At 43.4% G+C, this 13724-nt stretch overlaps 1 protein-coding gene across 2 annotated transcripts in view; it reads right to left on the bottom strand.

Moving 5' to 3' along the window:
* Window positions 1-13724, bottom strand: part of LOC132820931 (cullin-4A-like) — a 62916-nt gene that overhangs the window by 27923 nt on the left and 21269 nt on the right. For both annotated transcript variants that reach the window (XM_060833307.1, XM_060833306.1), the window contains exons 9-14: window positions 10442-10509; window positions 9210-9328; window positions 4301-4493; window positions 2307-2411; window positions 299-409; window positions 97-182 (exon numbers count right to left, since the gene is read on the bottom strand). In XM_060833307.1, coding sequence (XP_060689290.1) covers window positions 97-182; window positions 299-409; window positions 2307-2411; window positions 4301-4493; window positions 9210-9328; window positions 10442-10509 — 682 coding nt within the window. The remainder of the gene's footprint in view (window positions 1-96; window positions 183-298; window positions 410-2306; window positions 2412-4300; window positions 4494-9209; window positions 9329-10441; window positions 10510-13724) is intronic.

Genomic DNA, 13724 nt, shown 5'->3' with positions numbered 1-13724 from the left:
GACTCATCGTACCTCCCCCTTTCCTAATCTATCCCCATTCAAAAGATCTGGAGGGAAGAGTTAGGCGAAAAACATACAAGCCGCAGTCAAGAGTACCTGCTTAAATTGGACCATAATGTCTTTCGAGAGCTCCATGTCCTTAAACATTCCCTCCAACTTGCTGGTGAAGGCAGCACCACATTCTACAGAAACAAAACAGGAAGTGGTCAGAACCCCAGCTTCCTCTAATTGCACCGAAATGGTTACTGAGAAGAGCACAAGGCCATCTCCGAGTTATGCAGTAGCTGTGCGGACGTACCATGCTTCAGCTTGGACAGCATTGACTTCTCAGCATCAACAGAAGCACTTTTTCCCACCAGGAGACGTTTTGCCAAGTCTTTCTTATAGAAGGCCTCAAATACATCCTTACCTATTGGAAAGGAAATAAATATTGACACCCAAATTAATTCACATTAAATGTAAATCAACTCAAATGTGGGGCACAGCATAATCTGACATTCAGGCAAAGCAAGTTGAGGTAAACATGGGAGATCCGCTCCCTCAGTGGAGCCCATAAGAACTACACGTTGAACCAGCAGTTTAGAAGTTCCAGAACAAGTCGTGGCCACCCCAACAAAGTACAAGAGATGGAGCCTGGGGAGAGGCATGTCAAGTGATTTGGATAGGCATGAGGGATCAGGCAGGGAGAAATAAAGGGCAACGACCTACAGGGGATGCTCCTGCCATGTGCAGGGCAGCTCCCACCTTGAATAATCTGGCCTCCCCCAACATCTTTCCTATCTTTTCAATGAAGTTATAAGAACAGTTTGCCCATTTTTAACCTGACTTACCACCCAGTAATGCAATAACTGGCTACTTAAGGCCCTCGACAGGTGTACACAATGGGTGGATACTGTACCAAGCCCTTCACATTAGGGGGAATGGGACCAAGGTGAGCAGAAAAGCCATGGAGTAGCCACACATCATACTTCAACAACTCCTAGCCTGCTAAAACAACAGAGGCAAATTCTGTTAATCCTTCATAAAATCTAACCCATAAACTCACTCAGCAAGAATGGCGCGGACGAGAATCCAACATTATTCCATTTTGGGTAATCTGTCAGAGAGAGATTTTCATCCCAACCACAAGCCTCAGCTGTCAACTCATTTTCTACAATGAATCTACATCTCTTTAAAAATACTGCAGCATATAGTTCCGACAAGTTTGGTTTTACAAGATTTAAAACTCGGCTCTTCTGATGACCCACTTCCATTCTAATCTCCAAAATACCTGTAAATTCTTGCACATTCAAGTCCCACAATCAACTGTAGTTAAGTCCTCAATTTGTAAAAAGCCCAATGAGACTTGATTCTATCTGCCTGTCAAGAGTGGTGCTGGAAAAGCACAGCAGGTCAGGCAACATCCGAGAAGCAGGAAAATCGATGTTTCAGGCAAAAGCCCTTCATCAGGAATCTATCTGCCTTTTCCTTCTTTCATTGGCTATTCTGCAGAGGGCTTCAGGAGTCAACCACATTGTTATGGGTGTGGACTCACAGTAGGCCAGATAGGGTAAGGATGGCAGATGTCCTCCGAACATTAGCATGGGGATTTGGATTAAGAGTCCAGTGATGTTACCAGTAGGTCACTGCCTCCCCCCCCCTTCCGCCAAACTCTCATGCATCTCAAAGAGATGACATTAGGTGGTGATCAAAGGCAAAAACGCTGACTATGAGTGCAAAGGCTCAATAACTACTGTGCTGAGATAGCACTAACATTGGTGACACTCAAAGTACTGATATTTGAAACTTTTTACTCCAACAGTATTGCAAACAAGTAGCTCTTGATTAGATTAGATTTCCTACAGTATGGAAACAGGCCCTTCGGCCCAACAAGTCCATACCGACCCTCCGAAGAGCAATCCATCTATTCCCCTACGTTTACCCCTGACTAATGTACCTAACACAATGGGCAATTTAACATGGCCAATTCACCTAACCTGTATATCTTTGGACTGTGGGAGGAAACCCACACAGATACTGGGACAATGTGTAAACACCACACAGTCAGTCGCCCGAGGTGGGAATTGAACCCGGGTCCCTGGCGCTGTGAGGCTAATTGCTAAGCCACCATGCCAACCTAGAAAAAAAAGCCACCGAACTGATTTACTTGATCATTTAGGCTTTTGCTGAGCCCACTTCCCAATTTACTACATAGGCTGAGGCAATCAATGACCTTGAGAACACGAATTCTGAGCTCCATAAAAACAAGCTGATTGCATTACAACTAGGATTCGCAAACCAGCTGTGGATCAGAAAGAAGAGCTCACCATGAATAAACCGAAATATGATCATGATTTTATCCAGCATTCTTTCCAGTTCTTCGTCTGTGGCCTCTTTGTTACCAGCTCGCAATTTTGAATCCACATACTTGGCTATAAACAAATTAAATAATATATCAGTGATGATTCACTCTGAAAAAAGTCTCATTCTACACAAAAACCATATGCTGCAATTTGCCTGTTGGCTAGTAAATTTTTAAAAAGCAAAAGTAAACTGCAAAATGTGTCCACACTTGATCAAAAAAAGGCAGTTTTTGGAGAAAAGGGCAGAATAAAAGGCTTAAATAGCCAGCTCTTCAAGGGGCTTGTAAAAGACATGTGGCACAAATGTGTATATAAATGAATGTTTATATTTTCATGATATAAAAAAAACTGAAGCCACAGGAAGTGAGGCACCTTGGCTGAAACAACAGTTTAAGAGATTTTTAACAGTGGAAAAACGGGAGGGATCTCTGATCTCAAAGTAGGTTGAATGTGGCTGATTGATTTATATTTGGAGGAAAGGGGAACTAAAATCAGAAGAGAAGAGGGAATCCAACAAAACTACCCCCTTGCAGTCCCTCAATAAAGGATTCTAGCATTTTCCTGATGATGGATGCCGAGACTAATGAGCCTACAGCTTCCTGCTTCCCATCTCTCCCACTCTCTTTTTTCAGTAGGGAATGTTACATTCTCATAATCCAATGGGACCTTTCCAAAGTCAAAGATTACAACCAATGAACCCACGGTCTTGGTCTCTGGATACAGAGTATTAGAGACCAGAGGACTTGTCAGCCTTTAATCCCATGGTTTTCCCAGTATTTCTTTGTTCATGATTGGTACTGTATCAAATTCCTCCCTCCCTTTTGTCTCTACACTTCCCATTATTCTTGGGATGCTTTTTGTGACCACTTCTGTGAAGGCAGGTACAGAATCCTTCTGCAATTTCTTTGTCCCTTATGTCCCATGAATGAACTTTAAAAAAAAAAGCCCAGTCTCACCTTTGAAGCAACCAACATTCACTCAAGATACTCTCTGCCTTTTCTTACAATTGGATAAACTGTCTTCACATTCTAATTAGCTTTTTCTCATATTCTAAATTTCTCCCTCATTACTTTCTGTGATCACATTTTGCTGGTTTTTAAAATTTGTCCAATTAGATTGTAAGTTTGCTCGCTGGGCTGGTAGATTTGTTCTCAGACGTTTCATCACCATGCTAGGTAACATCACTGAGCCTGTGGTGAAGCGCTGGCGATCTGTTCCATTTGCTATTTAGCTGTCTCGGTTTGTAGTGGCGGGTGATGTCGTTTTCAGTCCTGTTTCTGAGAGGGAGGTAAATGGGGTCCAAATCCACATGTTTGTTGATGGAGTTCTGGTCTGAATGCCAGGACTTCAGGAATTCCTGAGCTTGTCTTCATTTAGCCTGTCCTAGGATGGATGTATTGTCCCAGTCAGAGCAGGGCAAAACACAGAGGCTCACTGATGTTACTGAGCATGGTGACGAAACTTCTGACAGCAAATCTACCAGCTCAGCGAGCAAATTTACCTCATCCACAACCAAAGCTACACACCTTCTCCAAACTTTGTCCAATTTTCTGATCTACCACTCATCTTTGTTTCCTTTCAATTTGATACTCAATGTGGTTGACTAGGGAAATGGGAAATCAATTCCAGCCTTGCCAGTGATGGCCAGGGCCAGGGCATGAATAATGAATGAAGCCGGTAGGGGACTGGTACGGCAGTAGGATTGGCACAGGTACTGGATTGAAACGGGTGGAACATATTATTGCACAATGTTTTTGTTAATAGCACTGTTGGAAGGGTGAAGCCAATGTTGGCAATCTCAACTAGAGAAACAAATTTTTATGCATAGAAATGTAAGCTCTGCAAAGAGTTTGAATTTCCCATAGAAATATCTGTGGTAACACTGGGAAATCGTGCAATAGTGTAAAATACATCACCATAGTCATTAAATACTTCATGTTACAAGAGATTAGCCTTACCTATCAGCTCAGCAGGCTTGTTGGGTCTTTTATTTATGAAAGTCTCAAAAGCTTCCTTCATTGCATTGACAAATTTTTCATTTTTAAGAAAGCACACTTCAATGACATGGTCAATTTTATCTTTGAAGTCTAGCAGTTCCTCCACCATCGTCTTGTCCTTCTCTGGATTAACCACGATCGTACTGCCAAAGGTCTAGAAAGTGAATATCAGTTCATACAGATGAACATCAAATGCAAATTCTGAGGCTCCATGCTTGGGCATTACATGTGAGGACATGTTCTGAATTTATTCTGAATAGGCCACAAATTCTTACAGCCTATTAGTATAGAGGCACCTTCTGAAACACTCATTTCTCTGAAGAATTAATGCACTGTGAATTAGGTGGGTACTGCCGTCTCTCTGAACCTTTGAACATATATACAAGGAGACTGCACCAATTTGGAGAGTATCAAAATCTGCTGCAACCTAAAAGTGGTTCATGCACGAGAAAGGAAAATCACCCAGTTTCCACAGTAAAGCCTTGTAGCACGGTGGCACAGTGGTTAGCACTGCTGCCTCACAGCGCCTGAGACCCGGGTTCAATTTCCGACTCAGGCGACTGACTGTGTGGAGTTTGCACGTTCGCCCTGTGTCTGCGTGGGTTTCCTCCGGGTGCTCCGGTTTCCTCCCCCAGTCCAAAGATGTGCCGGTTAGGTGAATTGGCCATGCTAAATTGCCTGTAGTGTTAGGTGCGGGGTAAGTGTAGGGGTATGGGTGGGTTGCGCTTCGGCGGGTCGGTGTGGACTTGTTGGGCCGAAGGGCCTGTTTCCACACTATAAGTAATCTAATCTAATCTAATTTATGTGGTGTTTAAGACAGACTGGAAAGCCTCGACTGGCTCACAGGAGCACTGCCATGGCAATGATACCAAGCCATGAGGGCAGATGGCCAAAAACTTGGTCAGCGATGTTTTGAAGGAGCATCATAACAAAAAAAAGAAAAAGCAAGATAGAAAAGTGGTGCAGAGGGAATTCTGGAGCTTAGCATCTAGGTAACTGCAGGCAGATAATGATCAGACCACCCGCTCCCCCTCCTCAAGGGAAGCTGAAACATTTCTCTATCAATGCAGATTTCTGCTAAATTTCCAGCTGAGCAACTGAGGGGGAAGAAGGAGGACCCCAGTGAAGAGTAAATTAAAACACAAAGTAAAATTAAAGAAAGTAAAGTCTGCACTAGCGTTAACCTTTAGGTAAAGGAAACAACTTAATGAGATCTACTACAACATCACAACCACTGGACATGGTATGTTTGCTCAGCTGGAGAGGTATGCACTTTGAACAATGTATAGTTAATCAGGAAATCACTTTCCAGTGTTTCACTCCTGCTTTTAAACCTTGACCTCAGGGTCATAGAGATCTATAGTACAGAAAAAGGCTTTTTGGCTTATCTCATCCATACCACTCAAACTAATATAATCCCATTTTTCAGTACTTTGCTCAGACCTTGTATGCCTTGGCATCACAATTGCACATCTAAATACTACTTTAATGTGATGAGGGATTCCCAACACCCTTTGGGTGAAAAAGTTTTTCTTCAAATCTCTTAAGCCTTCAATCCATGACCCTCAAATCTATGCCCCCGGTCATTCATGCCTCCATCAAGTGGAAAATTTTCTTCCTGTCTCTCATATGCTCCTCACAACTTTATATATCTCCATCCCATCTGTTGTATGGAAAGCAACCCCGAGACTCTGCAATCTCTCTTTGTAATTTAAACTCTCCAGCCCTGGCAACATCCTGGTAAATCTCCTCTGCACCCTCTCCAGTGCCATCACATTTATCCTATAAAATGGTTTCCAGAAATACACACAACACTCTAGCCTAACCAACATTTTACAGTTCCAGCATAAACTCCCTGCTCCAGCTAAAGGCCATATACCTTCTAAACCACTTGATCTACTTCTCCTCCTAATACCTGAAAGGACTGGGGTACATACACACCATGATCCCCCTGATCCTGGATACTTCCCAGGGTCCTACTGTTCATCATGTATTCCCTTGCTCGGTTTGAGCTGCCCAAGAGTATCACCTCACTATTATCCTGATTGAATTCCATCTGTCACTGAATAGCCCGTCTAGATCCTCTGGACCACCCTCCTCATGATTTACCACTCCAATTTTTGTATCATCTGCAAACTTACTAATCAACTCTCCTACTTTCAAGTCTAAATCATTTATATAAAGCACACATAGCAAGGGCCCCAACATTGACCCCAATGGCTGGCTTCCATAAATATAAGTAATTACAAAGGAACAAGGGCAGAGCTGGCTAGGGTGGACTGTGAAATGAGTTTAGCAGCAAAGACAGTTGACAAACATGGCAGACATTTTAAGAACAGCAAAGGCATATTTCAATGAGGAAGGAGGATTCTAGGACAGGGATAAGCCGACTATAGTTTGTCAGGGAAGTTAAAGATAATATCCAATTGATAGAAAAAGACGTACAGCGTGGCAAAGATTAGTGTAGGCCAGAGGATTGAGTTTAAAAACCAACAAAAGACAACCAGAAAAGAAGAAAAAAAAACTTAGAAGGTAAACTTGCAATTAATACCAAGGCAGACAGCAAGAGGTTTTTTGAATATATAAAAAAGGCAGAGACCAGTGCTCTGTGGTAAAGAATTCCACAGGTATACCAGAAATTTCTTCTCATCTCTGTCCTAACTGGGTGGGCCTGACAGAGATTGTGGTATCTGGTCTCCCACAAGGAGAAACAAATCTCTCCACGTTTACCCTGTCAAGTCCCCTAACATTCCCCCTTAGTTTCCCAGTACTGTTTCTTTCATGATGGTCAAATCAAGGTGGGAGTTTCATGGTGAATGGAAGGGCCTTAAGGAGTGTAGTGGAACAGAGGGACCTTGGAGTTCAGGGGCACGGTTCTCTGAAAGTGGAGTCACAGGTAGACAGGGCAGGGAAGGCAGCTTTTGGCCCACTGGCCTTCATCGGTTAGGGCACTGAGTATAGAAGTTAGTAAGTTCTGTTGCTGTTGTACAGGACATTGGGGAGGCTGCACTTGGAGCATTGTGTTCAGTTTTGGTCACCTTGCTAATAGTAAGGACATTATTAGACTGGAAAGAGTACAGAAGGTATTGATAAGGATGTTGCCAAGACTCAACAGTCTGATTTATAGGGAGAGGTTGGACAAGCTAGGCCTTTTTTTCTTTAGAGTGTAGGTGATTGAGGGGAACCTTATAAAAGTGTATAAGATCATAAGAGGCACAGATAGACTGAACACACTCAGTCTTTTTCTCCAGAACTGGGGAATTACAGACTACAGGACATCAAGTTAAGGTTAGAGGGGAAAGAATAAAAGGGAACCTGAGGGGCAGCTTTTTATACACAGAGGGTGGTATACATATGGAATGAGCTGCCGAAAGTAGTTGAGGCGGGTACATTAACAACATTTAAAAGGCATTTGGACAAATCCATGGATAGGAATGGATTAGAAGGATATGGGCCAAGCACAGGGAAATGGGGTAGTGTCGGTGGACAGTTTGTCTGTGTGTAAAAAATGAGGTCTGCAGATGCTGGAGATCACAGCTGCAAATGTGTTGCTGGTCAAAGCACAGCAGGCCAGGCAGCATCTCAGGAATAGGGAATTCGACGTTTTGAGCATAAGCCCTTCATCAGGAAAGATGAAGGGCTTATGCTCGAAACGTCGAATTCCCTATTCCTGAGATGCTGCCTGGCCTGCTGTGCTTTGACCAGCAACACATTTGCAGTTTGTCTGTGTGGACCAGTTTGGGCCAAAGAACCTGTCTCCGTGCTGTAGGACTCCATGATAGTTATTGTATTATCTCCTCTCCTTATGCCCTTTTATTTAGGATTTTTCCGAATGTGATTAGTGTCTTGCAATATAAAGTTAAAAAAAAATCACATAACAGGGTTATAGTCCAACAGGTCTATTTGGAAGCACAAGCTTTCAGAGCGCTGCTCCTTCATTAGTTGTGGAGCAGCGCTCCGAAAGCTAGTGCTTCCAATTAAACCTGTTGGACTATAACCTGGTGTTGTGTGATTTTTAACTTTGTTCACCCCAGTCCAACACCAGCACCTCCATGTTATTGCAATATGACGATAATGTAAAGTATTTATTCAACTCCTATGCCGTTTCCTAATGCCCATTAGAAACCAATGCTAGGGCAATAATGATAGGGAACTCAGGAAATGGGTGCTGGGAGGCATTTTCAGGATGGCAACTATTGGTGCACACTGGGATCTATGCTGGGGCCAGAGGTATTTACAGTACATGAAGTATAAAAATGTGGAGGTCTTGCTAATATTATACAAGGTACAAGTCAGACTACAGCTGGAATACTGTGAACAGTTTTGGTCCCCAGATTTAAGAAAAGATATGGAGGCAGTCCAGGTAAAGTTCATTAGGCTGATCCCAGCTATGGAGGGATTGTCTTAAGAGTGGTTCAGCTGGTTGGACCTATGCAAACGGACTTTCAAAGAACATGAGATGATCTTATTGAAATGTACAAGCTGGGGGAAGTAATAATGAGGAGGCAGGAAATGGCATGGGAATTGAATAAATACTTTGTACTGGTCTTCACAGCAGGAGATGTGAACATCATTCCAAAAATACCAGTCTGGAACCAAGGCCCACAATCTCAGAAGAAGGACCAACTAATTAGGGCAGAGATAAGAAAGCACTTCTTCACCTAGGCTAGTGAACCCACAGACTTCTTCACCACAGAGGGCAGCTGAGGTAGGTTTAAACATACTCGAGGCAGGGATGGACTTTCTTTAAAAGCAGGAAGGAATAAGGGTTATGTAGAAAATACAGGAAACTGCAGATTCAATGAGGTGAATGGCCTCCTTTTGCTCTTATATCTTATGGTCTAAAAGGATCAACATTTTGAAGAATTACCTTGATATATTCATTCCAGTGTTGCAGGAGAGCCTGCAGACCACCTTTAACTCTGCTGAGCAGTTGGTAAAGAAGAGCCAGGTCCACTATTCGTTTTTCACCCAGTAGTTGATTGAGGCCTGCAACAACAACCAGCAATACTGCAATGTCAAACGGACAGTCCCAACAATAGCCATTTAGAAGACATTGTAAACCTGAGCTATACAGGAATATCAATAATGCTCTGAATGCAGCTGGAAGGGCATGGCTCATATTAGAAACCGTGTCGGCACTTGAAGATACAGCCACTAATGTTGAGTAAAAAGATGGAGAAATGGATGATGTTGTGAATAGGAGTTTCCTCTCAGGTCAGGTGAATTGGCCATGCTAAATTGCCCATCGTGTTAGGTGCATGGGTCTGGGTGGGTCACTCTTCGGAGGGTCGGTGTGGACAGGTTGGGCTGAAGGGCCTGTTTCTACATTGTAGGGAATCTAATCTAGTGGAGAGGTAGGGAGAGATGAAGATATAGAGTATTGAGGCAGGGGGGATTTAATCATGAAGTTGAGAATTACTAAGCTTGCATATTGAAACAGGGCAAGAGTCAACAGGCATTTCACAGTGATTTGTGCAAGCTTGGATACCAGTACCAATCTTGGATCAGTTGGTGCTTCTGGAGAATGGCAGACAGAGCGCTGACCAAAGAAACATGGCAGAAATTTAGCCTGGAGCTCTAGGGTTTCCACAGCAAATGGCCCAAGGTATAGGCAAGCTGGCAAGTTTAAGAAGAGATGAGTGCATGTTCTCTGTAGAGGATAACAGGGCTGGAAATCAGGCTTGGTGTTGAAGACAATACGGAGATAATTGCACTCTTTGGCTCATTCTGGGAGATGGACTGGGCTGGGAAATGGGAATTCACATCAATAATCTGCATATGAGTGTGGAGACATTTTAGTAAAACAGAAATGGTGCCCAATAATAATTTGCCTCATGTGTGAGGCGAAGATAAACAGTTGTTATACAGGAATGTAGGCAACAGCTAAGGCATTAGCAAAACAAAGAACAGCAGGCGGCCTGGGTAATTACAAATTTCCACAAGAATACATTGCAGAAGAATTAAAAAGCATGGCCGGCGTGGGTCCGAGTACTTCAGTCACGCAGGCTGCTGGCCAGTGTCAAGCAGACAGATTGCATTAGCTAAACAGATTGTTACCAGAGAGCAGAAAGTTAAACAGAACTCTTGTGTTGCTTTTACCTTTCTGAAGAATTGCTGTCAGATGTTCACCAAGCAGTTGCTTCTCGACACTGGCAATCAACCATTTTCTGTAAAGCACAAACAGAGTCAGATGTACAGCATGGAAACAGACCCTTCGGTCCAACCCGTCCATACCGACCAGATATCCCAACCCAATCTAGTCCCACCTGCCAGCTCCCGGCCCACTTCCCTTCAAACCCTTCCTATTCATATACCCATCCAAATGCCTCTTAAATGTTGCAATTGTACCAGCCTCCTCCACATTCTGGCAGCTCATTCCATACACGCACCACCCTCTGCGTGAAAAACTTGCCCCTTAAGTCTCTTTAATATCTTTTCCCTCTCACCCTATGCCCTCTAGTTCTGGACTCTCCTACCCCAGAGAAAAGACCTTGTTCTATTTATCCTAAACATGTCCTTCATAATTTTGTAAACCTCTATAAGGTCACCCCTCAGCCTCGGATGCTCGAGGGAAAACAGCCCCAGCCTGTTCAGCCTCTCCCGGTAGCTCAAATCCTCCAACCCTGGCAACATCCTTGTCAATCTTTTCTGAACCCTTTCAAGTTTCGCAACATCTTTCCGATAGGAAGGAGACCAGAATTGCACACAATATTCCAACAGTGGCCTAACCAATGTCCTGTACAGCCGCAACATGACCTCCCAACCCCTGTACTCAATACTCTGACCTATAAAGGAAAGCACACCAAACGCCTGAACTATCTTATCTACCTGTGATGCTACTTTCAAGGAGTTATGAACCTGCACTCTAAGGTCTCTTTGTTCAACAACACTCTAGGACCTTACTGTTAAGTGTATAAGTCCTGCTAAGGTTCACTTTCCCAAAATGTAGCACCTCGCATTTGTCTAGATTCCATCTGCCCTTCCTCAGCCCATTGATCCATCGGTTCAAGATCCTGTTGTAATCAGAGGAAACCTTCTTCACTGTCCACTGCATCTCCAATTTTGGTGTCATCTGCAAACTTACTAACTGTACCTCTGATGTTCACATCCAAATCATTTATATAAATGACAAAAAGTAGAGGACCCAGCACCGATCCTTGTGGCACTCCACTGGTCACAGGCCTCCAGTCTGAAAAAAACAACCTCCACCACCACCCTCTGTCTTCTACCTTTGAGCCAGTTCTGTATCCAGCTATTCATTTATCAAAAATGTACCATCCCCTCCCTACCAATAAAATAAGAAACAGGAAAGTACAGAGCAGAAAAAGAGAAAACCGAGAGACGTTCCTCATAGTGCACGTAAAACTGGCTCCACTATAGCCTCTGAAGCAAGGAGGGGGAAGTGTAGTGAACATAAGCAAGCAAGGACAGAATCCCCAAAAGGAAGCATGCTTTGCGAGGACCTACCAACAGGAAATCAGAGAGCCAGACATGAGGAGGAAGCAGCTCAGATTAGCCTGTACATAGAGAAGACTCACTTTCCACTCACTTGCCAATAAAAAAAAAGGTTAGGTACCGATTACTGTCCAAGTTTTCAGGGCTCATTGACCCTGGTCACATAAAAGCTGCATGGCAGTTAGGGACATGAAACCACAGGAAACGAAGATCTGAGGGCAGGGATCACCCTTTAGAGGGTGAAAGGTGGGAAAGCATTGGCATAATAAAGATGTGGCACCTACAGTCTAAAGTCAGCATGTACCCAACCTTCTCAGGAAACCCCGAACACAAACAGATGGGTCAGAAATTACCAGGCCCAATACCCACGGATCTTGTCACCACAACACATGGGAGACAATGATCCAATTCAGAGCCTCTTCCAATTCTGAATACAGATGACCAGACTTAGAAATGAATCAGTGCTGTTGCTCTCACTCCCAGCTGTCATTTATAAACCTGCCATGTATAATAGTCGCTGATTAATTCTTCAGGTTTGCATCAGCATTTCTATCACGAGCAAATGAGTGACTGGATTCAGCCTTGCAAGTAGCATCTCCCTGCTCCTGAACTGTGTCTCAATTGCTTCTGAAGGTGCTGGATACCAGACACAGTTAATGAAAACTCATCACTCCAAAGTCAGATCACAAAGTCTGAGAGCAGTAGTATGGACATTTGGAATAGGTTCAGGCTTCACGGTGTAGGCACAGCTACACACATGGGTTGCTGTCAGCCCAGAGCTGGTAAAAGAATCTTTCAAGGTTTAAGGCACAGAAAGACATCACACATTGCCCATTACATCTGCACCCAGTCTAATGCCACTTTGCAGCATTTGATCTAATCTGGCCCTGAACTTCAAAGAATTTGAGTTGCAAATGAGTGAGTTGAGGGTTCCAACTTTATTGCCTTTTCAAGTGGCGTGTTTTTGATTCCTAACGCCTTTGGGACAGGACCACTTTTTCTTTTTTAAAAAAAAATCTCCCCTCTAATATTTGCATGAATGACTTTAAATTCATACCTCCAAACAGCGAAAAGGCAGGAGCATAGCATTAAGTCATTTGGCAGCCAAATATAGACATGATGGCCCAAATGGACTTCTTCCAACACCTGTGATTCCACATCCTTCTTATGCCATAACCTTCTAACCAGCCCTCCACAACATACAGAACGGCTTCCAAACTAACTACAGCCAAGAACATAAGCAGCATTTCTGATCAACGCATCACAATCCCGCCATTTAAAGATGCAAGTCATTTTGGCAATTCTGGAGAACTTAAGTTGGACTACTGAGGACTCGGATTTTAGAACTGTAAAGTTATTTTATCTAGTTAACTAGAAAAAAAGATTTCCCAGATTAGTAAGCTTTCTGCTGCTTGATCAAGTAGTTTGCCGAACTATAGGCTGGCCAAGCACTGGGCCTGCAGTATCTAGCCCATCAAAACAGTTCTGACAACAGCAGTAAGATTTGCCCATCTCCTCACCATACAACCTCTCTGACAAAGAGATGGAGATGAAGCATAAATTATAATTTGGCCTTCCATAAACGCTTGCTGTTCGCCTTATACTGTAATCACAGCATGTAAATTTTAACCTTTCCAATCTGTCACATTTAGAATATTCAACAACATCTCATTACATTTCCGTCAAATGGAAGCGTGTTGCTCGGGAAAACTACGCCCTATGTAAAGTGGGATCACATTTTAATTGCGCACCAGACTTTGTACATTAATGCAAGACTCCAGAGTGCATTCTGTGGGGTAAAAGGGCCAGCCACAGGGGAAACAATGACACAGGAAGGAGACAAAAGCAACTGTTCTCTCACATGAGGAATCCTCTCTAACTTTGCCAGAGGCCTCCTTCAAGAATGAAGGTCAACTCGTTTCTTTTG

Source organism: Hemiscyllium ocellatum, chromosome 12, assembly GCF_020745735.1.
Source record: "Hemiscyllium ocellatum isolate sHemOce1 chromosome 12, sHemOce1.pat.X.cur, whole genome shotgun sequence".
Classification (NCBI taxonomy): domain Eukaryota; kingdom Metazoa; phylum Chordata; class Chondrichthyes; order Orectolobiformes; family Hemiscylliidae; genus Hemiscyllium; species Hemiscyllium ocellatum.
Note: the sequence above shows the minus strand (reverse complement) of the source record. Positions and strands in the feature narration are given on the sequence as shown.